Below are 27,205 nucleotides of genomic sequence, written 5' to 3' on the forward strand. Positions count from 1 at the left end.
AAGGCCAACAGCCATTAAGTCGCGTGCTACAATGCATAGTGATACCGGACCGACAGACAGACCGACCGACCGACATAGTGAACTATACTGACCGAAATTACTGAACATGTTTAAAAATGTTGAAATGTTTAAAAACATTTATATTTTTTTAATTTACACGTGCATAGCCTGTCACTTTTGACGTGCTCGTATAACGTAATTTCGAGTTAAGTAAGTCAAGAAAACAGAAATCGGGCAAAAAGAGTGCGCAACAACATTTAACGCGCAGTGCGCGCGCAAAAATCTGCGCAGTCATGGCAAATTTGTAAACGCTTAAAATTGCCTGAAACGTACTCTTATTTCATCGAAAATAAATTTTGAAAATTTTAAGCGCGCGCACGCATGCGTTACATGCGCTACGCACGTAATTGTATTGCCATATGATGATTTATGCCCTGAAATTTATGAGTACCAAATTTTATTTAATTGTGATTCATGGTTGTGAAGATATGATTACAAACGTGATTTCGTTAAATCGTGCGTAGACCGCGTAATTTTTTATTGCGCATCGTGAAAACATAACCACATCGATTCCTGTGAAAAATTGACTTAGCTAGATTAAACTGATATCAAGATAAGTTCAGAAAGCGATAAAACGCATAGTGATACCGGACCGACAGACAGACAGACCGACAGACAGACCGACCAACCGACCGACATAGTGAACTATACAGTCGCGTCCACGCGACTAAAAAACTGTGAGGGAAAAGCTGGGGTACCACAACTTGTTGTTGGCATCGTTTCTGGATCGACTAGTTCGCTATATTATTTTTAGAAGTAGGCCTACATGATAGTTCATTGAGGTTGATGTTGCCATCATGCCTCTACCGTGGCAAATTTCTATTTATATTCGCTGTCGAATAGATATAAAACATGAACCAAGAAAACGATTACGATTAAAAAATAATAATATATGCTTCCGAGTAATTTACAACTTAGTCCTCTGTCAGTCAAAATGTAGTCATTAATTTTGCACACCTTGTAACCTCACAAAGAACATTGTAAGGTTGTTTATGAACTGCATGTTTTTCCCGATTTTATTATGTAATGGGTGGGCTGGTGGAGTAGCCAACTACCCCCTCTCATGACATGCTGGTGAAAACCCTTCTGCAGAAACACGACCTAAATCATACAAATTGATAATTGTTGTTTTTAAATAATTTGTTTACAGTATTTGTGGTGTTGTGTGTTTATTTTTATTCATTTACATTTTTTTTTTTATTTCAATGGGTTTTTTTTTATATTTTCCAATTTTGTTATGGGAGCTTTTGTAATTAATTACATTGTGGTCTAGTTTTTATTTGTTGCGTTAAGCGGTGATACTTATAATTTTTACATTTATCGGATTCGAACTCGACTGTATAAGCATTGATATAAATGTACACAGCATTTTACTCACTGAGCTAACCGTGATTTACGAAATACATTATGTTCCAAGGATACATGCAATTAAAAAACTACAGTGAAACATGGCCGCTGAGACGTCAAATTAGTGTTATTTTTTCACTTTTTTTTAGTGTTAATCCTTAAAATTCAGGAAAGTGATACATACGATCGTGTGCGGCCCATCAAGAAACATCAGTGTGCCATTCAGCAGTTTCGGAGGAGATACATAAAATTACGCGACCATTTTAGTAGCATTAATATATAGATTAGCAAATGAACGTTACTTGTTACTGCTATGTGTCTGTTGGATTTTCCTTCATCAATCACTTCCATAACCTCATCTGGGCTGGATACAAAGCGCTCAGTGACTCCTTTCACATAAGGTACACGGTTTTTGTCCTCATGAACGGATAGGTTGGTCTTTGAAACTACAATAAAAATGCACAACAATAACAAAACTGACTTTCTGCATAACATTAACAATCACCAAATTATGTTCCATCATTTAAAAATGATTTTTATTATATTATCATTATTTAAGCTTGTCTATAAATTAATTATTTATTTTCAATATTTATATGTATAAATCTCATTATAGTGTATGTATAATCTTTTTTAACTCTAAATAGACAAAACATGTAAGAACAAAAGAATTTTAAACAGGTGAAAAATTTGATGTGATAATAGAAATCAAATGTGTGAATAATTATTAACTATAACACAAATCCCTTTATTGCCTCTAAGATATATGACTCATCTTGAAATATAAGAGGTTAAGTTTATGAAATGGATATAATTAACAATACTAAACATAATACTAGAATTTAATTCGTCACTTTGACGAATTATAGGTGATCATTTTTATCATTTTACTGAAATTAATTTTTTTTTAAACATGCACGTACGTTAACATACGATCGGAAAATGTTGATGTATGCCATCCTATTATATGCTTATAGTGCTGAGTTGTGCCTATATGCCATATACAATATGTACAGTATATACTGTATATCTATATACAGTGTAGCATAGGTGAAATTGCGGGACACATGTTCTAATTTTTTGGCATGATGACGTTATCAAACTAAACTTTAAGATGACAATTTCGAAAGATAATTAATTGAGCAAAAAAATATAAGATTTGGAAAACAATTTGGCACGTAGAAGCGCTGTGCGCGCTCTTTGAATTGTGTATAACTTTGACGAAAAATATGAAAAAACTACTTTTTCACTTCAACTGGCCATATGTTAACGTCACAACATCCGATAGGCTTAATTTTTATATGAATAAATATCTACATTTCATCAGCTTTCATAATAAATTATAATCATCAAGGTAACCTTCAATTCTGAAGAGCTGTAAGATATTCAAATTTACTGCGAAGGTGAAATTACACGGCCTACGTTATTCAAGTTTTTACGCATGATGACGTCATTAAAATGAAGATAGTGTCAACTCATGATAAAGATAATTAATTAAGCAAGCACATACTGAAAGTTGTGCGAAATTCGAGCACACATAACCAAGATGCGCTCTGTTGAATGTGATAATCTACACAAAAAGATAACAAATCCTAATTTTTAAATTCAAGTGGCCATTTGATGACGTCAAAACATTTTGTACGTAAAATGTGTACATGAATTCATATCTACAACTCAATGGCTTCCAGAATAAGTTAAAAAAATCGGGGGTCATCTTGCATTCTGAAGAATTATTTTCATTTTAAAAAAGACCTATTTTTCACCATTTTCAGAACTTTTGTAAAATAAATGTGCGCATTTTGTCATTTTTAACGTGCTCGTATAGCGTTATTTTAAGTCGGAACTGACTCAAATTTGGTGAATGTACTAAGGATGGTGAGTAGAATGAGATTTGTAAAAAAAATTCATATTTTTTACGCTTTTTAAGTATCGCGCGCGCAAAAACGCATTTTTGCGCAGTAATTTTTTGAAACACGCAAATGGCCTAATTCATGCTCTAAATTGATCAAAACTTAATTTTGAGCTTTTTAAATTTTTAACGCGCGATATCACGCGCATGAACCTACGTGCGCGTGCGTTTTTATTTGCTAATATTTTTACCCTTGATCTGAAGTTTACGTGTAGTGAATTTCATTAATATGTGATAATGAATTATGGAGATATGATTGATAATGTGATTTCGCAAAATGAGGTATAAATGTCGTCACGGATGAGTGATCACGCTGGAAAGCTTATTAGGATTAAGTTGTATTATTTGAAAGATATTCTGAAATTTTTGTAATCATTGACATTAAACTTTTTGAGATAATTGTTACACAAAATAGTGTACAGAAACAATAAAAAGAAAAAAAATAATAAAAAAAAAAATAATAATAAAGATTTTATACAATAACAATAGGTGATCATTTTATTCTAAATGATCACCTAATAAAGAGTTTACATCCACAATCATTGAATGTAATGTTTAATAGTATCCATTGAAGTAACTTTGTTAAGAAATGTTTTGGTTATTTGTAATTTATACAATTAATAAGTACATTAATATATAATAAAATATAACAAATAGTACTAACTTACCATCTAATAAATCTTTAATTCTATCTAGATAAATTTCAAAATATGAGACCTGTAAAAGAAATAAACCAGAATTTTGTAATCTTAATTATTATATTAAACAAAAGCATCAATGTTTTTGTTACATACAGGCCTTGAATTTTACCCCGGCCACCGACTATTTAAATACCTCGAAGCCCACCTAAGAGTACTAAAAAAAAAGAAGCACATTGATTTCTTTACAAGGTTTTACGGTATAAATGCTGTATGTGCTGTTCAAAATCATGTGTATACAGTATTATGTTTAAGTTTGTCAAACTGGGTACATCATAATATGTATCAATAATCCCAATGTGAATTTTGGTCTAATTACGAACAACTGACACGCCTTTTTATTTTGAAACCGATAAAATACTGTACAAAATTACAATAGACCAAATTTATCCTTCCATAGATCAGAAGAAATTAGTTTCCATTGCCTTTAGCTCTGGATGTCATATTTAAACAAAACCACGGGAAATCGAATATTTACACTTCATCACTATTACAGTGAACTTATTGGAGAAAATGTACTTTTTTTAACAAAATTATCGTAGGGTTAGGTGGCTAGGCTATACCACGCTGGAAAGGTGTCTGACATTACCCATTGTTTATTACTGAACATAGGCAGGTGGTAGGTAGGCCTAGTAAATTTGGTTACCCAGATGATGTACGCTTGAGATTTTCTGTATAACTGAATATTAGCTCATATAGCGTCCTCTATATAATTTTAAATCCTTATAGCACATCCTATATTGTTTACCCAAAATTTTGTTTTTTAAAACTTGGGACCTTGGTTAAGCACACATACACAAACCTTGTGAAATCTCAGGAGAAAGCATAGTTGCTTCTGTTAATCAAAACATATAAAGGTTTTACACACAAGACCTTGATTGTTTTATTAATTCATCAAATTAGAGAGTGTGTTAGATGCCTTCGGTAAATTATTAATTACAAAAACGCGTTCAGATTTTTGCCGCAGTTCAAATGTGTTTGACAATAAACTAATAATGCTCCTAAGCTAGAGCACCATTTCACAACACGCCTTCCAAACAAAGCCAGATGGAAGGTCAGTCAAAAGAATTTACAGTTGAAGTTACCACCCTTGGGACTAAAAAAAGAAAAAAATTGTCTGCCAAACATGTTTTAGTGACATCATAATGCAATAGAAAACATGTCTGAACATGTTCTTGTCATTTAAAATAATTAATTTAAGTCGCCTTTGAAAAGTATGAAAATAAAATATAAAAAATAATGTCTATATTTTCATACCTTTATATGAAATTCCAAGTTCTCATCCAATGCATAAATGTGGTTGAAAATGTCTTGCACTATTCTTGGAATTATGCCCATTAAATTTGGTTCACTTATTACACCCTATACATTTGAAAGATGACAGATTTCTATTTTATAATTACCTACAACCATCATTGAATATTTCTATATTCATTCATTCATTGCTAAAATATAATTTATAAACCGGTTTAAAGTTAAGCTTAATATTACATAACTTATGGAAAGCAGTATTATTGTTAACTTTTGGCATGTGCATGGGTTTATAATTTAAAATGTGATATTTCACTGAAAAAACCCTAGAAGTCTGAAAGTTGATAGAAGCTGTTTTAATACAAAAGATTGCTATGGCTAGTATAATGTTAATTCTTAAATAATTATGTTATTATTGTTATGAATCTGGCACATTTTCACCAAATAGATATAAATATAACTATATATAACTCATCCAGCCGGCCACCAAAAGTCTATCTATATTACCTCCATTGTGTGCGTTTTACCACTTGATGTTTGACCATATGCAAATATAGTACCATTGTAACCCTCTAGTACATCTGAAAATAAAGATTGACAATTAAATCATAGGAAGAAAATTACTAAGAAATTTAAGAACATGGTGAATAGTTCAAATTACCAATTAAATTTGTTTTACACAAATGTTGTAAATAGAGAAGCATTACAAAAACGAGAGCATCAACATGATGTAATATCTCACTTGTTTTTTATTAGTAAAGTACCGTATAAAAAAAAATGCATAGAATTACAGAACAAATTAAACTACTACAAAAGCATTAAATATTCTGGGCCACTTATGTTTAATAATTTATCACTTTTTTTCTCTTTACTAAATCGATATATTTTTCTCGGTCTAGGCTCCATGTTCCTTGCTATTATAATCTTTATTTATTTATTGTTCTTTTTTTCTATCTTGTCTTTAAGACAAGTCTTATAAACTCCCTGCTGTTGGTGTTTCTGATCCAGTTAATGTCTGTATATAAACAGAAGTTGAAGAACCACAAGACATACATATAAAACTGTGGCATTCTAAGCACATTGAACAGATTGGGATTCATTCTGCAGACAGAATCTGTTTCTTCTTGTATTCATTTCTGTGTGTGAAGACTTGATCATCCCATGTAAATATGTGAAAGTTTATCCAAATGATAACTGTGGGTTGATAATAGGGTGTCAAGGTTGTTCTCAGAAATAAAAGGTTGCCCTTTAACAATAATGATCAGACTAACTTGAAACAAGCAAAACGTCAGTTAAAAATATCAAATTAAAATGGAGTAAAAATAAATTCAAAATAATTTTTTTTTAACACGATAAAAACATTTTCAGGACACATGGAATTGTGGAATGACTAATAATAATAATATTTGATAATACTGATTAACAGCAGGCTCCACAAAGAAGGAACCACTATATGATGTCCCTGATCGTCTTAACTATATGATGTCCCCGATCGTCCTTGGCCCCGATCGTCTGTTCACCGCTATAATTTCATTTCATTTATTTTGTCTCCATAAAAATACAATATAAATTTTAAATTTTGAGATGCTCTTTGGGTTGATGAAGTAAGCAGAAGCCCATAATAAATCATATACTAGGTTTGATGAGTCAAATTTGAGAATAGGTCTCTGAGATTTTTAAGAATCTAGTTTCTGAGAGTAGCCCTTTGATATCCATAGATGAAGTAAGAAACCTTTTTCGTAGGACAAAATCGAATAATGCTGCTGGCAGACGTTAGGACTATATTTGCCAGTACCTTTTCCACATGCTTAGTTTATCGGTTGTTCCATCCATTTGGAATCACTCGCTGATCATGTCAGTTCCAAAGATGTCACCTGTTAATCCGACTTTAAAGATCTCATCATACACAAACTAACCGCTATATTAAACCTTTGATCCAAAAGTCCATATCCGCGGTAACAGATAGTTTCTTTTTTTCTGTATAATTTAATTAATGCAATACAGCAGTGTATTGAAAAGATTTCCGTTTTTTTTGGACAAAATAATTGCATTATTATCTCGGAAATGGTTGATCTCGAAGGGTTTCAAGCCTTCTCTGCTCCACCTTCCTTCCACGATTCCGCAAAATATCTGTTTAATGTCATCTGGGCCCAACATTGTTCTGATTGATGCTGATAAAATATAATATTTTCGGTGAACTCACGGTTCTGCATAATGTTAAAGAGAGCCTTTCAATATGGTAGGAGGTAGCAGAGGTAAACTGTACAGCGGGGACTATGCTTTGTAGTCAAACATTGAATTTTTGGATCTGACAAGCAATGAAGCTTAACGGGAGGACAAATTGCTATGCAGAATAATTTTCACACCTTAATTCACAAAGAATATCGTAGAGTTGTTTATTGAGGCTACAAACTTTCATAGCTAGCTAGCTCTCGAAAAAAATGCCAACATTATGGATGTTACACCAAAGTTTATTGAACTTATCTTAAAATGTAAACACAGAATATCAGTATCATAATGTAAATTGTAACCAACAGTTATTGACCTTTGGATGTGCAAATTGAGACTATATTTTGTTTTGTGTATATTAAATTACATTGGAATAGTACAAGTATAAATTGCACTATTACAAATTCAATAAAGCTTTGAGAGTCCATTTTACATTTCAGGGAATATGTTCGCCAGTATCGCATCACCAATGGCTACACAATAAACACAAGTTGCGATGCAAATGCAGAACCATATCGCAAAATTAGGAGATTCAATTTGAAGGCCCGCTCTTTTTTAGACTAATTCTAGGCTAGTTCCTGGCTTATAATTAGGTACATTACCATACCTCTCAACCATTCCGATTTAATTATGATTGTCCCCATTTAATTGTGATTGTCCCGATTTCTAATGGAAAAAATATTTATAAAATGCGAAACTGCATATCGGTAAAAGTAGACGATGTTTGGCGAAGAAAACATTTTCCTATCACCAATGTTTCGCACTGCGATTGGTTGACAAAACTCAACACTCGACTTCTCCTCGAGTTCCCAGAACTGTACAGAAATGAACTGTACAGAAATGAACTCCATGCAAGAATTAACCACATGTTTCTCGCAGTCTTTGTTTGCGGTGGTCGGCTTATGGTTTGAACACAATCCTGTTTTGGTTATTTCTGAATTTGATACAATAATATAAATTACATTCGATTAGTTGCTATAATGCGCGCACACCTCTGGTAACACATCCAAAACATCCAAATGCCAACTTCAAGTCAATGGCTACCAGATGTCTCTGTGAGACGGTTATTTGAACCAGTACCAGTACCCGATGGAGGATCAAATAGTCTTTTTGTTTTTGTAATAAAATCAGGAATAAACTGCGGTCTATAGCCTAGTTAGTATAATAATAATAATTCCTTGAACTAGATAGAATTTTTTCACACTGCTTTCACAGAAGCTGTTTAATTGTGGGCCCCATTGTGTCTGAAATTATCGTAATTAAACAGTCCCAAATCTCTCTTTTGAAACGTCAGAAAATGAAATTGAACTAGACTGTGCAAAGACTACTTTCAGAAACCTAAAACCCTTCTCATAGACTACAACATCTTTTGCCAAAAGCGCCTAAATTTAGTACAATTAAAGAATTTTTCGTTCCAAAAGTAAAAACGGAAGGATCAACAAATTTTGTTGTAAACTTTGGTCTTTTTGTGGTGATATCTATTCGAAGTTTCCTGGCGCATCAGCTTTCGAAACATGTTGATGAAGTTCATCCCTTTTATTCCAAATAAAATATATACCATAGATTTCGGCAAACCAAACTGAAGAGTCACAGCTCCCTCTAGACTCAATCACTTTTAGTCGATGCCAAGGCTTGCACGTTTTCTTTTTATTTTCGGAGGCATTTTAAAAAATAATAATTATTGTGATTTCCAGTAGTATAGAAAGTGTACTAGGGACCTACAGTATGTTAAGTAAGAATGCAGTTACACCATCGATCGCTCTCCTAGACACGCATATTGTAACAATCAAACTTTAATCGCGCTGATGTATCCATGGCTACTATCAAATCTCTAGAGAGCGATGAAGCAGGCAGTAGGAATGATAGGAATTATACTTTATTTTTGTCAAGAATAGTGAGCTTTATTACTTTTTAAAATCAACATTTTTACGTTTTTAGTGACATCATCAATGTCATAACCCATTCGTAAAAAATCGACAATTCGTAAACTGAATGTTCGTAAAATATATGTTTTACTGTAAATGATTTTACGTTCCCTGGATTTTACGTACACATAGAATGACCGATGACATGATCATTTTTATTAATTTATTAGTGTGTTATATTCTTACATTGAGGATGCAATATAACAACAAACTACAAAGCCATGACTATGAGACAAGCCACACATATGCATTCCCCTACAGAAGCGACTGTTTTTATTATTGATAGAAAATACAATTAAAAAATACACAGTTAGACGTCACAGCTAGGCCTCACATCTAGCTAGGCCTAACCTGGCCTAGAACTCTATGTTTTATGTACGCCTTTCGTACGTAAAATGAAGGTTCTACTGTATATATCTCTAGTGCTCTCCATACAAATTATTAGAGCGTCAATTTCCAGCCAACTAGATACCATTTAAACATAAATTAACTTCGCCACATCAATTACAGCTTAATACGCTGTCTATCGGTCCACAACTCTGTTTGTGGTACAATCCACAGTTTATTATTGATCCCAATGCAAGTTAATTGAAAATTTCAACTGTCAATTTTTAAAGAATTGTATACCCACCTTTAACAATGGCACTGGCTGCCTTTTCATAAACTTCTTGTTGGGTGACGTTTGGTTTAAAAACATGATCGTATATATAGTTTTTTCCCTGTGTAAGAATAAGTACATTAAACAGATAATCAATATGATTAATACAAAAATAATACTCCCTTGGTAAACAATTCCTTTAATTTCTCCCAGATTTGTCTACAGATCATCTTAATTTATTTTTCTTGGTCAGGAATTGATCAATTCATGATAATATAAATATCACACCAACATTGATAAAATGATGCCTCACACTTTTGTGAAACTTTTTTTAAATGGTAAATGATGCCTTGAATAAATCTTTTACTTGCCTCGCATGAGAATAGTATTGGCATGATATTAGGAGTGTGTAGTGACTCTTTTACATAGCCTTTAATTTAAAATCTATGGAAGCCTGTTCAGGCCACTACTGTAGGTAACTATATTTAAGAGCTGTTAGGCCAAATAATAAAAATATACGTTTCTCGTCCGGAATTTTTCAAAAAAGGGAGGCACTTGTTATTTTTATTTATTTTTTATTTTTTTATTTTATGCTATACATCACTATTAACAAGGTATACATCCTAGGTGATATAATGATAGTAGACCTGTTTAAACAAAATAAATATTAATTGCAAGGCTATATCGACCAAGATATGATAAAGATAAATACAATTTTTAGTATGCTATTTTAATGTAAAATAGGCCTATAGTTATTTAAATGAGATCGACAAAACTTATTTACCTGAACAAACTGCGACAAATAGTAAAATTGACTGCTAGCCGATGGGATTTTGGTTGAATTAAACAGTTTATTTTGTCTTTTTTTAGGGTTTTTTCTCACAAATGATTAACTTTATTAAAACTGCCAATGGCCTATTCAAGTCGGGGGACAATACATCTGTAAAAAAATTGTAATCATAGAACACAAAAGTATGATTTGGTATGAATTCAGATTCAGTCATCTTGCTGACCAGCAAATGATCTTGTGACTTTTTTCTTTGCAACTTTCCCCTGTTTTCTACACAGATTACAAATGGGAAAATGATTTTGCTCATTTCCACAATAAAGACACAGCACATCTGTAAATGTGTTGTAGTACTGTAGTGGGGAACCTCAATGGGCATGTGAGCTTGTCATTAACAAAAACTGTGTTGAATGTGTCATTTTCTTCATCTTCAATGTCTTGGAAACATGAAGCGCATGAATATGAAATCAACTCTAATGCTCTTTCAAGCTCCGGTCTCTTTTCACCCTTAAAGACGTTTGCAATGTAACATATGCGCCACTTGAGACATTCACCACACTAAAAAAAAAAAATATATATATATAAATGTGCTGTTTTCAAGCCAAGGGAACAAATGTCTCTCATTATTCTCTCAATTCAAATATATACCAAGAGGAGAAAATTATTTCACACCTACTTGTACTACCATATTAACATTGCAGGCTTTCTTTCCTGATGGAGCGAATGGCATACTATGACGCTTGTTTTTGCTTTTCACTATCCTGCTTTCCATACATACTGTTTCCTGGGTTAACAGAATTAGAAAAAAATAAAGAATTGCAGGAAAGGAATTAAAATGAACCATACATTGAATTGATTGCTATGAGTACTGTACACCTTTTATAATCAACATTTCATTCAATATCAAATTTACTCTTACCTCAAAGGGTTTGTAGTGGTCATTTTGAGGCACTGGAAATGGAAAAGATCATTAAAGATGTCGGGTGGAGTTCTTGGGACACCACATTCTTCAGTCCCACACTTCTTTATGCTGAATTGGTAGTGAATACAACAGTGAGTGTCCATAAATGCCTTCATTTTCCTGGATTGTTTACATGGCTTAGATGTGTCCATTAATGTTATAGCTTCAAACTCATCGTCGATCTTCGAGTTGTCAGCCAAAGTGGTTAGTTGGTCATTACTTGATGACTGAAATATTTTAAACTTCTTTTCCTTCAGTGCCAACCTTAAGAATAATGTGCTGGTTGTACAGCATCTTCAACTTCTTGTTTCAGGATTGGAAATTTATTTGATAACTCACGAATGCTCTTCAAGTTGTTGGATTTTTTAAGCTCATTTTCCATTGTTGAAGTTTCACCCCTCATCACACAGACTCTTTAAAGACCAAGGTTTAAGTCATCACTCTTTCTGCCGGGTTTTTCCAACTATGGTGACCAAGTTGTGTTCTCAAAAATTGAAAATTGTGGTCTGGTATAGTCATGATAATGACACTCAATAGGCCGATTTGATGTTAGAGCACAATGTAGTTCAGAAGCATGACGAAATGATGATGATGCTTCAAAGGCATTTTTCTTCAAACCTACATGAACCTGCTCGTGGTAAAATGTGCCTTTAATAGTCTCTGGAATATCAACATCCAGGCTAACAGATGGTGAGAAAGAAAACATTGTGATCCCTTACTGTCAATTTCTGTTGTAATCCAACCATTTTCGTCCCTTTCAACTGTAACAACTGGAAAACCTGGTTCGCTGACCTTAATGGTCATCTTCGCATATTAGTGAGGTACACTGTTGAAATTTCACACAGAATTTCTTTTGGTACCTAAATACCGCAGATGCATAATGGACATCAATGTGTGTTTTCCTAATTTGTCTTGCTGCAACCATCACCTTCAACCTGCTAGTATGTTTATGAGCAGCTGCAGAACAATGTGTGGGCCAAAACTGCATACGTAGCCACTGCACTGAAAGGATTGCAATTTCTTCAAGGCATTCTGCCTTAACTTGTTCGTGAAGATCTCTGGAATCGATGGCCATCGCCAGATGTACCATACTTTCTCCATCATCATCAACTTGATCGTGACGCCCATCATCAACGGCTGTTTCTACTCTGCCTTGGATAAATGCTTGAAAAAAATTGGTGTATTCTTCTGGTCTTCCAGAGTTTCTAAGCATCAAATCCCAAATAATTTCAGGACCTGACTCATCTAGTAACCTTTTTACTCTTGCATCCACTTCTGATTCTGATAGTATGTTAGCTGCCGATTTATCAGCAGTCAGGCGTCTAGCTAAAAGGTTGAGAAACTCCTTTCTCATTGATCGGCTGTGAAAAAAAAGGTATTTGGCTTTTTATCTGCTCTTTGGTGTTATTTCAGGGCTTAAATTAACCTTTAAACCATGGCCAGCATTAATTTTGTAAAGTAAAGTTATATGGTGTCCATCCATGGTTCCTAAGACATTTGAAAGCACATTGACAAACTGACAACCCATGGTTTTACTTGCATCTGATGTCCATCCCAGGTTTTTATCTGATAACCACTGATATCATTTTTCAGTTGAATCTTTCCGTTTGCTTATACTTCTAGACAAGGTTCTGGAAGAGTCTTTCTCGTTTTCAAAGCAAATGCATTTGGTCCTTATTCACAACTAACGTTTCTTCTGGTATTAAATCCGAAGCACTCGTCTACAAAAAAGTCAATGTAATTGCCGAGATATGACACATCTCCTACTTTTTCATTTGGCCTTGCTAACATCGAGCCTGCTCTTCTCCTTTGCTACAAATATCTTCACCTAAAAAAAAATACAGCTCAAGTATGTATGAATCCCATAGACACACGAGTAAAAATTGTCACTATGATGCTAAGCGCACATTTTGGACCTACTGTAGCTAGAATAAAAAACCATGTGCACAATAGTTAGTAGAGCTAGGCTAGTCCTACACATGTCGTAGCAAAATGACTAGCACATTGGCCTATCTACTGTAGGGCCAGTACTAGTACTAGAGGCCCACATTCTACTAAAACTGTAGCCATAATAGTAGGCCTATAAATTTTGACGACAGTATGGGACAAAAAATAAATGAAAGGGGATATTAAAATCAGTAATTTTAACAATTGTCCTGACCATATTATAGCCTAGCTTAAACTAGACCTATATCAACCCTAGTCTAGCATACTGAATTACCAGCATACTTACAAGTGTTGTTTGTACATGGATTCCTCCATCATCAAATTTTCCATTGGAATATGCCTGGAAGATATCCAGTAGAGATGTTCTAGAGCCGTCAAAATCATTTTCCTCCACAGACCTAGCATACCATGGCTTTATTTTTTTGTTTTTTTAGCGTATTCTGATGCAAATAAAAACTGACATAATGTAGGCCTATTGATCTTTAAAGCCGAAAACAGACAGAAAAATACAGAAATATTTCAAAAATGTCTAAACGTGTGTACAGAACACTGATAGTACACAAGAACGTAAATCAAGTCGCATATTACAGTCATGTTTTGCCCTCTAGCAATTATTACACCCGTCGCCATTTTTCGCTCAGTCTGTTGTTGATTGATGCTCACTCAAAACATTCTACAAAATAATTACGGATTACGAAGTAATATTGCACTGCTCTATAAAACAAAGTGTCTGTACACACCACTGTGAAATGATAGAAGGAAGCGAGAGATTGGAACGAATGGCGTGCTGGTACGGCCGATCTATCAGCTAAAATAAGAAGATAGGAAGATATAATTTACACTATCTTATTCTTACTTGTTTCCCGTACACTTTCGTCTACGGGATTGAGGTGAAGCACTCAGTGCTTAAAAGCCCCTCTTAGCAATAAAATCATACTCTATAGGGTGAAAACTTCAGCGGGTGGTTAGACCATGCGACGTTAAGTTTTGCTTTGAACAAGTTCACCGTAGCACATGAAACTTGGTTATGCTTGGATTTGACCTGGGCTAAGGGTTGGTGTTTATGAGAACTTGTTGTAGTGGCTGGCGGTGAGATAATTGGCGCAATACAGACAGATAATTAAGTGGCAGCCACCAGATAATTTAGTGGCGTCCGCCAGAGAATTAAGTGGCATCCGCCAGATAATTACGTGCCGTCCGAGAGACAATAAACTGACGTCCACCAGATAATTATCTAGCTGACAGCAGTTTATAAATAACAAATATAAAACAGCTCTTAATATTTAACAAGGCCTAGCCTAGTAGTAGTAGCACGAACAGGCTTCCGTAAACCTATCTGTTTGTGTAGCCTAGTTTCAGTAGGCAGTAGGTACTTACCCCTAAAATTAGCTCACCATCTTTGGGAAATTTAGCAATAAATTTTGAACCAGACTTTAATTCTGAATCATTCATTGGTCGTACTCGACACACAACCTTTATGCTACATTCTGCCGGATCTGCCATTTTGTAAGCGTTCCAAACCAACTGTATATTCGGATTCTGCTACTTATTAGTACTCTTTTTTACTCAACAGAAATGTTTAAACAATCATTATATACTAGAGCTTATATAGCCTAGGGCCTAGGCCTACTTCATTCAAATGACCTCCGTCGATGTATATTTTGTGTTGAATGCACTGCAGCAGTCCGGTTTTTGTCACAGAAAAAATAGGTGTGTTTTGGATGTTACCGATGTCAATAAAATAGCTTGAAAATCGCTATATAATATATTTCGACAAATTTTACGGCATAGATACAATCCTTATATCTTTATGTTTTCTATAGGAAAACTTCTGAACAAACAATTCACAAATTTCGGATAATCCATACGAAATTCACGCCCATTCTATAACATAAATCTGTTCTTTTACCCAAATCATTCGCCGCATTAATTACAAGAATTGTGGGAAAGTATGACATCATTAATGGAGGTATATTCAGAGCGTCATTTCGACGATCGAGCATTCTCTACTTCTACGGAGCGCCATTTATGCCTTTATTTACTTACGAAATAGAAATAGTACTACGGTAGCTGCTCCAGTGGACCAAATTTAGCACTAGTGGAGCGCAGTGATATAAAATAGAAATAAGTCACTAATTTTAATATCTTTTCGTATGTTAACACACTGTGCTCAAGTGGACACAATTTGGAGCCAGGGGAGCACAGTGATATAAAATAGAAATAAGTCACTGAATTTTAATATCTTTTCGTATGTTAATACACTGTGCTCAAGTGGACCCAATTTGGAGCCAGTGGAGCACAGTGATAAAAAATAGAAATAAGTCACTGAATTTTAATATCTTTTCGTATGTTAATACACTGTGCTCAACTGGACCCAATTTGGAGCTAGAGGAGCACAGTGATATAAAATAGAAATAATTCACTGAATTTTAATATCTTTTCGTATGTTAATACACTGTGCTCAAGAAGTGGACCCAATATGGAGCCAGTGGAGCACAGTGATATAAAATAGAAATAAGTCACTGAATTTTAATATCTTTTCGTATGTTAATACACTGTGCTCAAGTGGACCTAATTTGGCGCCAGTGGAGCACAGTGATATAAAATAGAAATAAGTCACTGAATTTTAATATATTTTCGTATGTTAATACACTGTGTAATTGTAGTTTTGCGTCAGGGAGTTGAGTATACTTGCGAAAAAAATGTACTTAGTATAAAGTACAAATTACGTCAGAGTAGGGCAAAAACATCTAATTACTCAACTCCCTGACGCAAAACTACAATTACAATCATGTTGGTGCAGTACCCGCTGCTTACTTGGACTCGAATCTAACCACTAGCCATTAGCGCAAGCTCGGTGGTCTAGAGGTATGAACGCCAGGCTAGTGATCTGGAGGTCTGGGTTCTACGATTTTTTTCGCAAGTATTCTCAAATGTACTTAGTATAAAGTACAAATTACGTCAGAGTAGGGCAAAAACATCTAATTAATACACTGTGCTCACGTGGACCCAATTTGGCGCGCGCGCCAGTGAGCACAGTGATATAAAATAGAAAAAAGTCACTAAATTATAATATCTTTTCGTATTTTAATACACTGTGCTCAAGTGGACCCAATTTGGCACCAATGGGAGCACAGGGAAACTAATTTTTCTTTTCCATTACGGATGGAGTAACCGATATTGAACTTATATACCAAGTTTTAAATATGTTTAAAATCCAGAAGTATTTTTTCTCGATGTTTTTGTATGTGACTATTTCCCTGTGCTCCCATTGGTGCCAAATTGGGTCCACATGAGCACAGTGTATTAACATACGAAAAGATATTAAAATTCAGTGACTTATTTCTATTTTATATCACTGTGCTCCCCTTGCGCCAAATTGGATCCACTGGAGCACAGTGTATTAACATACGAACATTTCTTTTGTAAAATAAAAACACTCCTTGATTTCAATATATATTTCTTGGTATATTTTTATAATTTAAGTTGCTCAATTTACAGGGAAAAAATCGAATTCCTAACCGTTTTTTTTGTTAAAAATCATTATTAGAGTTTAAGTATTATCTTAAGCATACGCAAGTTATTAAAATCACTGACGTGGCTTGAAACTATTTTTTCTTTTGGTTTACGGATGGAGTAACCGATATTGAACAAATATACCAAGTTTGAAATATTTTTTAATTCCAGAAGTATTTTTTCTCGATGTTTTTGTATGTGACTATTTCCCTGTGCTCCCATTGGTGCCAAATTGGGTCCACATGAGCACAGTGTATTAACATATGAAAAGATATTAAAATTCAGTGACTTATTTCTATTTTATATCACTGTGCTCCCCTTGCTCCAAATTGGGTCCACTTGAGCACAGTGTATTAACATACGAAAAGATATTAAAATTCAGTGACTTATTTCTATTTTATATCATTGTGCTCCCCTGGCTCCAAATTGGGTCCACTTGAGCACAGTGTTATTAACATACGAAAAGATATTAAAATTCAATGACTTATTTCTATTTTATATCACTGTGCTCCTCACTGGCGCCAAATTGTGTCCACTTGAGCACAGTGTATTAACATACGAAAAGATACTAAAATTAGTGACTTATTTCTATTTTATATCACTGTGCTCCACCGGTGCTAAATTTGGTCCACTGGAGCAGTTACCGTAGTACTATTTCTAATTCGGAAGTAAATAAAGGCATAAATGGCGCTCCGTAGAAGTAGAGAATGCTCGATCGTCGAAATGACGCTCTGAATGTACCTCATTAATGTATGAAGAGGAAAACGTATGCTTAATTGTAAAAAAATGTAAAAACATTAATAAAATTTAGATAATTAAATACCATGATATATATTTAATTTGTTAATTGCTTTAAAAATGATTGATAAGCTATAAAGAAACAGACAACATTTGTATAAAAAACAATTATAATTGTATATCCTTTCGTCGAGGTATATTCAGAACGCCATTCTGACGACTGGTGGAACGCTCTTTATTTCTCTACGGAGCGCTATTTATGCCTTTATTAACTTCTGAAATAGAAATAGTACTACGGTAACTGTTCAAGTGAACCCAATTTGGTACCAGTGGAGCCAGTGATTTGTAATAGCCGAAGTTCTTATTACATCTCTCTCTGAGTGTGGAGCACAGTGATATAAATAATAGAATAAATAAGTCACTGAATTGTACACAGTGAGGTAAAGCCGAAGGCTAGAGGGCGTACTCCAGACTGAAAAGTGATTCCAACAGGAGGGGAACCAACAGGATGGCTGCCGGCCGTAAATGTGTTCAAAAACATTATTTAATATAAAAAATAATAATCTAATATAATACATTAAGACCACATAAATTACAACACATATTCTTGTCACGTCAAAGCACAGGGAGTGAAGTTTTTATAAATTAAAATTAATCGCAATAAAATGAATAATTTCTTGGTAATCTAGCATTTTTTGTACAGTATTATATGAGGATCATAATAGAACGCATACGCTTAACGCGCTGCGTTGCGTATCGTTCTCACGCACAGATAGGCTCAACACAGGCGTAGTAGTCCGTACTGCGTAGGGCATATCTGATTGGTCGATTGCAGCCGCCATCTTGTTGGTTCCTTCTCCATGGAGAATCATTTTTTGAACTGCTATAACCTTGTTTATTGCGATCTAGCCTTCAGCTATATAAAATCTTTGGTTTACACCCAGTTTACACCCAGAGCCATATATAGAGAGAGTTACGACTTTGCGTTCACGGATTTTAGAAAGTCACGTGGTGTGCACACCGGCCATGTTTGTGTCCAACTATGCCTATGTAGCGTATGGAGTCGAGTCATTTGCTTAATAAATGTATAACATTCACAAGGCTTTAAATATCGAATTTAATATCAAAACAATCAATTTGTTTAAAGGTTTTTGTTAAGATAATAACGAAATCATAAAGTTACTGCGAACATGATTTTTAAACAACAAAATGTAAAAACAATGCATTACTATAGAGAATCGCTGTACAAACTAAACGCGCACGCGTAGAGCGTGCATGGAGCGCACAACCAGAGCCGTTCCGAAATTGCTATTTTTGTTGTTTTTAATCATGTTTGCAGTAACTTTATAATTTTTTTATTATTTTAACAAAAACCTTTAATCAAATTGATTGTTTTGATATTAAATTCGATAATTAAAGCCTTTTGAACGTTATACATTTTCAAAACAAAAGACTCAACTCCATACGCTACATAGGAATAGTTGGACACAAACATGGCTTCTAATCCATTCGAAGTCGTAACTCTCTCAATATATGGCTCTGTTTACACCCAGAGCCATATATAGAGAGAGTTACGGCATTGCGTTCACGGATTTTAGAAAGTCACGTGGTGTGCACACCGGCCATGTTTGTGTCCAACTATGCCTATGTAGCGTATGGAGTCGAGTCATTTGCTTAAAAAATGTATAACATTCACAAGGCTTTAAATATCGAATTTAATATCAAAACAATCAATTTGTTTAAATGTTTTTGTTAAGATAATAACGAAATCATAAAGTTACTGCGAACATGATTTTTAAACAACAAAATGTAAAAACAATGAATTACTATAGAGAATCGCTGTACAAACTAAACGCGCACGCGTAGAGCGTGCATGGAGCGCACAACCAGAGCCGTTCCGAAATTGCTATTTTTGTTGTTTTTAATCATGTTCGCAGTAACTTTATAATTTTTTTATTATTTTAACAAAAACCTTTAATCAAATTGATTGTTTTGATATTAAATTCGATAATTAAAGCCTTTTGAACGTTATACATTTTCAAAACAAAAGACTCAACTCCATACGCTACATAGGAATAGTTGGACACAAACATGGCTTCTAATCCATTCGAAGTCGTAACTCTCTCTATATATGGCTCTGTTTACACCCACAGTAGTACGCCCTCTAGCCTTCGGCCTTTTTTCCAGATATTATATCTCTTCCCATCATACCTTTTAACTTCCTTTTTTTCAGGCTGCTGTTGGTTGGAGCTGTTAGGTAGGAAAATACGACAAGAAAATCCTGTATTATCCACATGATCCGCAATTGTAGAGAATTAAATAACAATAATAGTTAACGTAACAATAATTTAGTTAATTGAACGTAATAATTTTAATTGTATATATTTAATAAAACTGCAAATAAGTAGTACATCGGAGCTCTAGCCTAGGCCTAGGCCTAGCTAGAGTACAGGTATCGGGCCAGATACCTAGCCTAGCCTTAATTTACGGTATATATCTTTTCCATTTTTAAGCTTCGTCCAATAGGTCCAGGTCTATTATTTTTAAATAATTCTTATAGGATTGAGTTATAAATGCATATATGTTTCTATTAAACATCATGAATATAAAGTAGGCTAGTAGTATCCCTTCTGCTGCATCATTTGCCATTATTTTCGTGTGATATACGGTTTACCCAACCCATTAGCTAGGCCTAGACCCGTGCCCACCTTGTAGCAACTATCCAGCCAACTGATTTAAGCTGTTTTTTGGTCCTATGTATATTAAACCTGAATACCATAATCTTTCATTTCAACAAAAACTGTGCAGGTAATGCATGAATGATGATGCTCATTACATGATAGATAGGAAAAAAACTAATGCTATTAGGAAAGAAGCAAAACCTAGGCTAGTTTAGTGGTATGTTTGACTGACATTGTACCTATTAATGCTTTCTTAGATTTTAACTTTGTTTACTCACTTGGTATATGTTCTTTTTCAGCCATGGGCAAATTTATGAAACCTGGGCGAGTGGTTCTTGTACTTGGCGGTCGATTTGCAGGTCGCAAAGCTGTAATTGTCAAGAATCATGATGATGGCTCATCAGACAGAATGTATGGCCATGCCCTAGTGGCAGGAATTGATCGTTATCCTCGAAAAGTGACGAAAAGAATGAGTAAAAAAAAAACTAAACAACGATCCAAAATTAAAACATTTGTCAAGGTTTATAACTATAACCATCTCATGCCGACCAGGTAAATTTTCATTTAAATAATATTAGACTAAATAAATAAATGTTGTAAAAACTGCTAATAAATATATATACTCATGAATAGAGATTCTGAAAACAAACTGTCTATGAAAATCATTTTGGGCCAAAAGTTTTTGATTTATTTTTTTTGCACACTTGAACCCCTTTCTCATATATTTTAAAGGTATTTTGTTGATTTTTATGTCTTGTGTTGATTTTACGACTTGCGGCTCTACAGTTCCCAATTTATTGTTTCACATCCGTTAGCACACACTGGTGCGCACACCATAGAGTTCTGCATGGTTGCTAGCCAACCAAAAAATGCGTTCAACTTGCCCGAGTGACTCTCAGGTCACCAATGGTTTGGAATAGGCTTATTGAAGTAAAACTAAAATTTCAAAAGATCACTAAATATTTGTTTTTAATGATCTATTTATTCTTCAACTACAGTTTAAGCTAAAAATCAAGCTAAAAATCAAGCTAAGATACATAATTTGATAGAAATACAGATCTATACAGTTTATCAACATACTAGCATTGAACGGATTTTTTGTTGGCTAGCAACCATGCTGCGTCCTCTATCGTTGTGACGTCACATCGCAGAACTCTATACAAAGTGCAAATGTTGATGCCTGGTGTCTGACCTCGGGAATGTTGCTAGGCAATGTGAACATTTTGGGTACTCTCTTCTTGAAACGTCGCAAACTAAACATAAATATTATATAATAAGTTGAGATGATAAATGTTACATTCCAACTTCTTGGAGCCTATAACTGCAGTTAAATATGTGTCGAATATAATTCCTAAACCAATATTACTTTGATTTAGATACTCAGTAGATGTTTCTGTTAACAAGAATGTTGTGAACAAAGATGCTTTTAAAGATCCAAGTCTAAAAAAGAAGGCCAGGAGAGAAGTCAAATCCAAATTTGTTGAAAGGTTAGATTTTGGATTTATTATAATTAAATGATCTCATGCATGAAGGATCTCATGCATGAAGGAACCTCTCTACAGCACACTGCTAGGTCTGGGCTGATGGTAATTTTTGTCGTGGAATAATTGCTACCAAACTTGATTAAATTTGGCAAAAAATATATATTTTTATTGTTCCCTTTGCCCAAAGCATGTTGTCAAATCAGTGTTCGCTAATTAAAATGAAAAAAATCGAAAATCCATTTCAGGTCCATTTTAACCTACAAAAAAACAGAACTGCCATTTAAATTGAATCGCTCAATTTTGCGATGTTGGCGAAAATATTCCCCCGATGGTTATTCCACATTCAGGATTAATGGAATTTCATGGATAAAAATTTGGGTACAATACCTAAAACTACTTCCTAGTATTTTGAAAATAACTTTCTAACAATTAGTGTTTTTGTCTCTTGCAGGTACAAGACTGGCAAGAACAAATGGTTTTTCCAGAAGCTGCGATTCTAAGTGCCCTCTGTAAAATAATGTTCTTGTGTCATTAAAAAAAAAAACAATATGAAAATGATAACATAGTTTGCTTTATTTGTGAATTTCAGAATCAGTACACAGTACAAAAAGCTGAATACCAGTTTTGAGAAATAAGATAAACCAATTTAATTTGAAAACACTTTCCCTACAATGTTTTGACATTTTAAAAAAATAATAAACATTACATCGGGTCATTCCTTTTCTCAAATTTACATTTTATGGTCAATTATGATAAAAAGACAAAACAATCCACTACCACACCATATAGTATTTATTTATGTATGGGTTTTTGTGTCAATAATTATTAATTAATTATAATAATTATTGTAATGGCCACGCCTGACCGACCCTAAACTGACGAAAATGACGGTCTGCATATTTTTTTGTGCGAGTCAAACAGTAATTGTGTAACAAAGTAGTGAAAAAATCTAATTATTAATGTTATTCACCAAATTGGCGAATATATTTCACCTCCGTTGAACGTCAAGAGAGAACCATGCAACCAACCACGAACCATGTGATAACCAGAATACAAGTTTTAACTAAACTTGTGAAATGCCACCTTCTGGATACATTTGTGTAGTGGGGAAAGCTACTCCCAGATATATTATGTATGTATATTCGAATGGATTGGTGGTGAAAAAGAAATGTCGAAACAAGAACGAACCTTTTGTTATAGTTTATTGTACAAATATGAAAACACATACAGTATATGTAGGCCTAGTAAAATACTGTATTCGAATATGGCGTATAGGCCTACATAATCTTGGCTGCCGCTAACAATACAAACAATCCTTTCCCCGCTAATATAGTTTCATACCCAATAAAATTATACTTCATCCACAGGCCTTGTCTTTTAAGGCAAGCGAGTGCGATCACTCACCTAACCACCTAAACTGCCCTTGAGGAGTGCGATTTACAACACGTACACACAATGTACCCCAGAATGTCTGAACCTCTGTCAAAATATTTCGGCGGAGCAGATTCAGATTTGATTTATTAAGTCATTCATACGTCTAAGACCGTATTTCATTGCACTGATGTTTTGTTGTTCGGCGTAACAACAAAACCTGTTGCAAAAATGTTTTTTATCAAATTCAAGGGTTGGTTATAGGGTTAATGATCGGGAGTTGTTACATTTTGCAGATGTGAAAAGGGCATTTGTTATTTTGCGACAGCAACGAGCACATGTTACCCTTTAAAAAAAAATTTATATGTATTGTTCGAGGCCCTCCTCATGAGAGGTTTTATATAACACAAAAATAGATTGCCGTCATTTGATTGGATGATTGTGGGTCACATGATAAAAAATAAGTTCCTATCAAAACGCTCCACTTAAGCCCGGACAGCATAATAACAATGGTTTGCGCATGCGAGAGCATAGTGAATTACTATTTGTCAGTGGTAGACCAGAAGAATGCACAACCTCCCAAAATGATGGCGATCTCTGGTTGAAAGTTTGCGTGTTAATATTGGTATCATCTGTGTCCGATTCATAACATTAAACAATAAATAATATTCTAGCTCAATGATTTAAGCATGCTAATATCTTTATTCCATTTATACATCTATCAACAGTTTTGAAAGGATAGCCATATTACTATTGCATACATAACATAAACTAAACCGAAAATCACAAACAAAAAGTCAAATTAGAGCTACCTTCATTAACATCAACAGAGAGGAAGGTACAGTACATACTACAAATTATTGAATGTCTATAAAACCTACAGTATAGCAACCAGCAACACCAAACAACGAAGATCTGATGGTATCAGATCGAATAGTAACAATACTATTTTGGCTTAGTTTAATTACAATTAATTTTCTCTATCTACACAGAATCTAGATGAGATTATTTGAATATCACATTATTGTTTGAAATATTGTGTATGTAGACAATCAGGCGACAGGTAATTGGCCTTAACTAGGCTTTTTTTTCAAATAAAGTCCTGTTGGTTATAAAAAACCCTGAAGTTGAGATTGTAAATAAATTTAAGTTTCTGTGATCGCAAATCACAACCATATTACTAAGAGATCGAAACGTCCGAGTAAGTACTCCGTTAATTGGTAGCTTTTACAAAAACGAAATTTGTCATCTATACAAAATCGAAGCTAAATGAAATTTTTCCAAAACATATTACTAAGGGTATACTCAACAACAACACATGTGTTTAATGTAAGGATACGTTGGAAAATATTGTTATGCAGAGCTCTATTCAATCCCTTTTTGATACATATTATAGACCCAACCCATCGCATGCACATGTTTTTTTAAGTTCTTGGGATCCATCACTTCTTGTACTAATAGATTATACTAGTTTTTAGCCATGCACACAGGATTTTGAGTCTGTACACAATGATTTTCCAGATTGTATAGTTGCTTGGCGCATTAAAAGCCATTACACGCTGTTGGTGGAAAACCTTGTGTAAGAGGGAATGGGTTGTTGTTGTCTATTGTGTTTTACTGGGACTTTTCCATAATTTTAGGCCAAATCGTAGCTTTTGTGTGTCCCTATTAATTATTTGCATTTCTGTACGTCCTGTAAGATCAACAAGTTGTCCTTGACCAATCAAATATTGCAGCTAACCAGGCCGACCAATTTTTTTAGTTGACTTGGTTTGTTGAAAGTTCTTAAAAAATTGTACACAGAATGGTAATTCATTGATAACAGATTATACTATATGTGTCGTCCACACCTGTATGCAATTCAGCACAGTAGGGTGCAAGTCACAGATTAACACATTTATTTATAGAAAATCAATCTGCACATGGTCAGCAACATGTAAATTGACTGTTTAAAGTGATGCTTAAAAATTAAATACAGCACATATATAACGGTGTTGTAGTATATTATGCTAAAATCAACCCCAGTAATATATTTAATACAATATAATAAATACATAAATTTTTGTAAATTAGAGTATGAACAACCACCATCTTATTTGGATTGTACTTATTTCTTGAACTTCTTAATACGTTCATCAATACTCTTACAATTGCTTTGTATGGCAGCCATATTTGATGTAAATGAGTTTTGAAGCTGAAATGACAATAAAAATAGTAATACAGTAGCTAATTCTAAGATTTCATTGGACTAAAAAAATTGACACTTTTCAATAACATGCTTTAAAGGATCCATGTCGGAGACAATATTATATATCACCTAAATAAATTCCTGTCATTTGATTTGACGATTGTGGGTCACATGGCATGCAATAGTACTTTTTTCAGAGAGTCCAATATACAGCCAACACTTAATAATAATTATATTATTATACCATTCAGATGGTTATTTTATTAATTATAAAATGTATTTTCATTAATTATGATACTTCCTTCAACTTTGTCAAATACCAATATATTGATTGATCATGGGATTGACATTCATTGTCCCCTTGACTATGTACTGTAATTGCATTTCATAAAGCAAATTGATGCAGAATGTGACCAATCCGTGGCAGATTTTTTTTAATAACGAGTCTATTAAAGAATGTATTATTCTTAATACAATAAACATTGTTTATTGTTCAATTATTGTTCACTTTGACATATTTTTCATGAAAAATCTCCTTATTAATGGGATAATTTTTTCAGGTTAGTGTCTACAGAATAGGGACAACTCTATTAAGAGAAAATATATATACCATAATAGGTGTTCTATTGTATTTAGAAAATAAAATCTTACTTCTTTGAGTAATGTTTCTTGACTGTGTAGACTTGTTGAAATTCGCTGCTGGGTTACATCTAGATGAGTCATTGCTTGACTAAATTGCAATGCTAATAAAATACAAACACAAAATAAAGATACAACACTTATAATTCTAAAGAAATAACTGAAACAGTGAAAGATTTTGGATGTTTTATTAGTGTACCAAATTTTTCAGGCCAGAGAACTTTATTTTTTAAAACAAAATGTATGCAAATAATTACTCAGTCTGACTGGGTTTTATTGTGCATTCATACAATTAAATTATACTATTAGTAGTATTTTATTTAACCTACTTTTGTACATGGGAATGGGAAACAAACTCATCTAATGCACAAATCATGTGTGCAAACGCACCAGGAATGTATGAAACACTGCCATTGACTAGTTCACAAACTTATTTCCACATATAGAAGTTCCCCATGGTTTCTGAATGATACAGGCATACGATGCTGACCATGTGATCTAGCATACTTAATGATAGAACTTTTTCGTGGTAATACCATTGAATGAATGAGGTGTTAATGGCAAGTTTTGTATGATGCTCAGGCAGCCATTTTAGAATGTTACAAAAGCCTGAATTTGAACTATAATATTGAGGATTGGTAAACAAGTTCTCTATTGAGTTTTTGAAATACCTTGTTCATGAAGAACTTTTAATGCTTGTAATCTTTCAACCACCTTTGGTAAAGTATCTGCTACACCATTCCATTTTTCTACCATGTCATACAATTCAGAAATCTACAATATTAGTAACAATAAACCATCAATATTTAAACAATACCTAATAATCAACAACTTCCATAGTACTTCCAAATCTGCAAACAGATACAGAAAAGGATT

General features: G+C 33.8%; 3 protein-coding genes and 1 pseudogene across 9 annotated transcripts in view; 1 reads left to right on the forward strand and 3 right to left on the reverse strand.

Moving 5' to 3' along the window:
- LOC144840149 (kinesin heavy chain-like) overlaps positions 1-15,626 on the reverse strand; it is a 53,468-nt gene extending 37,842 nt beyond the window's left edge. For all 5 annotated transcript variants that reach the window (XM_078695849.1, XM_078695848.1, XM_078695845.1 and 2 more), the window contains exons 1-6: positions 15,090-15,626; positions 10,051-10,138; positions 5,773-5,846; positions 5,272-5,376; positions 3,985-4,033; positions 1,710-1,853 (exon numbers count right to left, since the gene is read on the reverse strand). In XM_078695849.1, the coding sequence (XP_078551975.1) occupies positions 1,710-1,853; positions 3,985-4,033; positions 5,272-5,376; positions 5,773-5,846; positions 10,051-10,138; positions 15,090-15,215 (586 nt within the window). In that variant the 5' untranslated portion in view covers positions 15,216-15,626. The remainder of the gene's footprint in view (positions 1-1,709; positions 1,854-3,984; positions 4,034-5,271; positions 5,377-5,772; positions 5,847-10,050; positions 10,139-15,089) is intronic.
- Positions 10,623-12,261, reverse strand: LOC144840984 (uncharacterized; annotated as a pseudogene). Its single transcript, XR_013611981.1, has 3 exons — positions 11,724-12,261; positions 11,481-11,588; positions 10,623-11,362 (listed from the first exon to the last, which is right to left on the reverse strand). The product of XR_013611981.1 is annotated as an uncharacterized LOC144840984 (transcript).
- Positions 15,627-20,154: 4,528 nt separating the features above from the next.
- Positions 20,155-22,692, forward strand: LOC144840197 (large ribosomal subunit protein eL27-like). The gene is made up of 4 exons (XM_078695921.1): positions 20,155-20,223; positions 20,947-21,199; positions 22,024-22,134; positions 22,583-22,692. The coding sequence occupies exons 2-4, from the start codon at positions 20,949-20,951 to the stop codon at positions 22,629-22,631; spliced, it is 411 nt and encodes a 136-aa protein (XP_078552047.1). The 5' UTR covers positions 20,155-20,223; positions 20,947-20,948; the 3' UTR covers positions 22,632-22,692.
- Positions 22,693-24,297: 1,605 nt separating this feature from the next.
- LOC144840170 (dynactin subunit 2-A-like) overlaps positions 24,298-27,205 on the reverse strand; it is a 30,107-nt gene continuing 27,199 nt past the window's right edge. For both annotated transcript variants that reach the window (XM_078695884.1, XM_078695883.1), the window contains 3 exons: positions 27,001-27,103; positions 26,342-26,433; positions 24,298-25,696 (listed from right to left, as the gene is read on the reverse strand). In XM_078695884.1, the coding sequence (XP_078552010.1) occupies positions 25,610-25,696; positions 26,342-26,433; positions 27,001-27,103 (282 nt within the window). In that variant the 3' untranslated portion in view covers positions 24,298-25,609. The remainder of the gene's footprint in view (positions 25,697-26,341; positions 26,434-27,000; positions 27,104-27,205) is intronic.

This window comes from Antedon bifida, chromosome 4 (assembly GCF_963402885.1).
Source record: "Antedon bifida chromosome 4, ecAntBifi1.1, whole genome shotgun sequence".
NCBI lineage: Eukaryota > Metazoa > Echinodermata > Crinoidea > Comatulida > Antedonidae > Antedon > Antedon bifida.

Bases quoted from the DNA above. Each gene is read 5' to 3' on its own strand.
- LOC144840197 (XM_078695921.1), top strand. From the start codon at position 20,949: ATGGGCAAATTTATGAAACCTGGGCGAGTGGTTCTTGTACTTGGCGGT. The intron at 21,200-22,023 runs GTAAATTTTCAT...ACTTTGATTTAG, and splicing joins AACCATCTCATGCCGACCAG to ATACTCAGTAGATGTTTCTG. The intron at 22,135-22,582 runs GTTAGATTTTGG...TGTCTCTTGCAG, and splicing joins AAATCCAAATTTGTTGAAAG to GTACAAGACTGGCAAGAACA.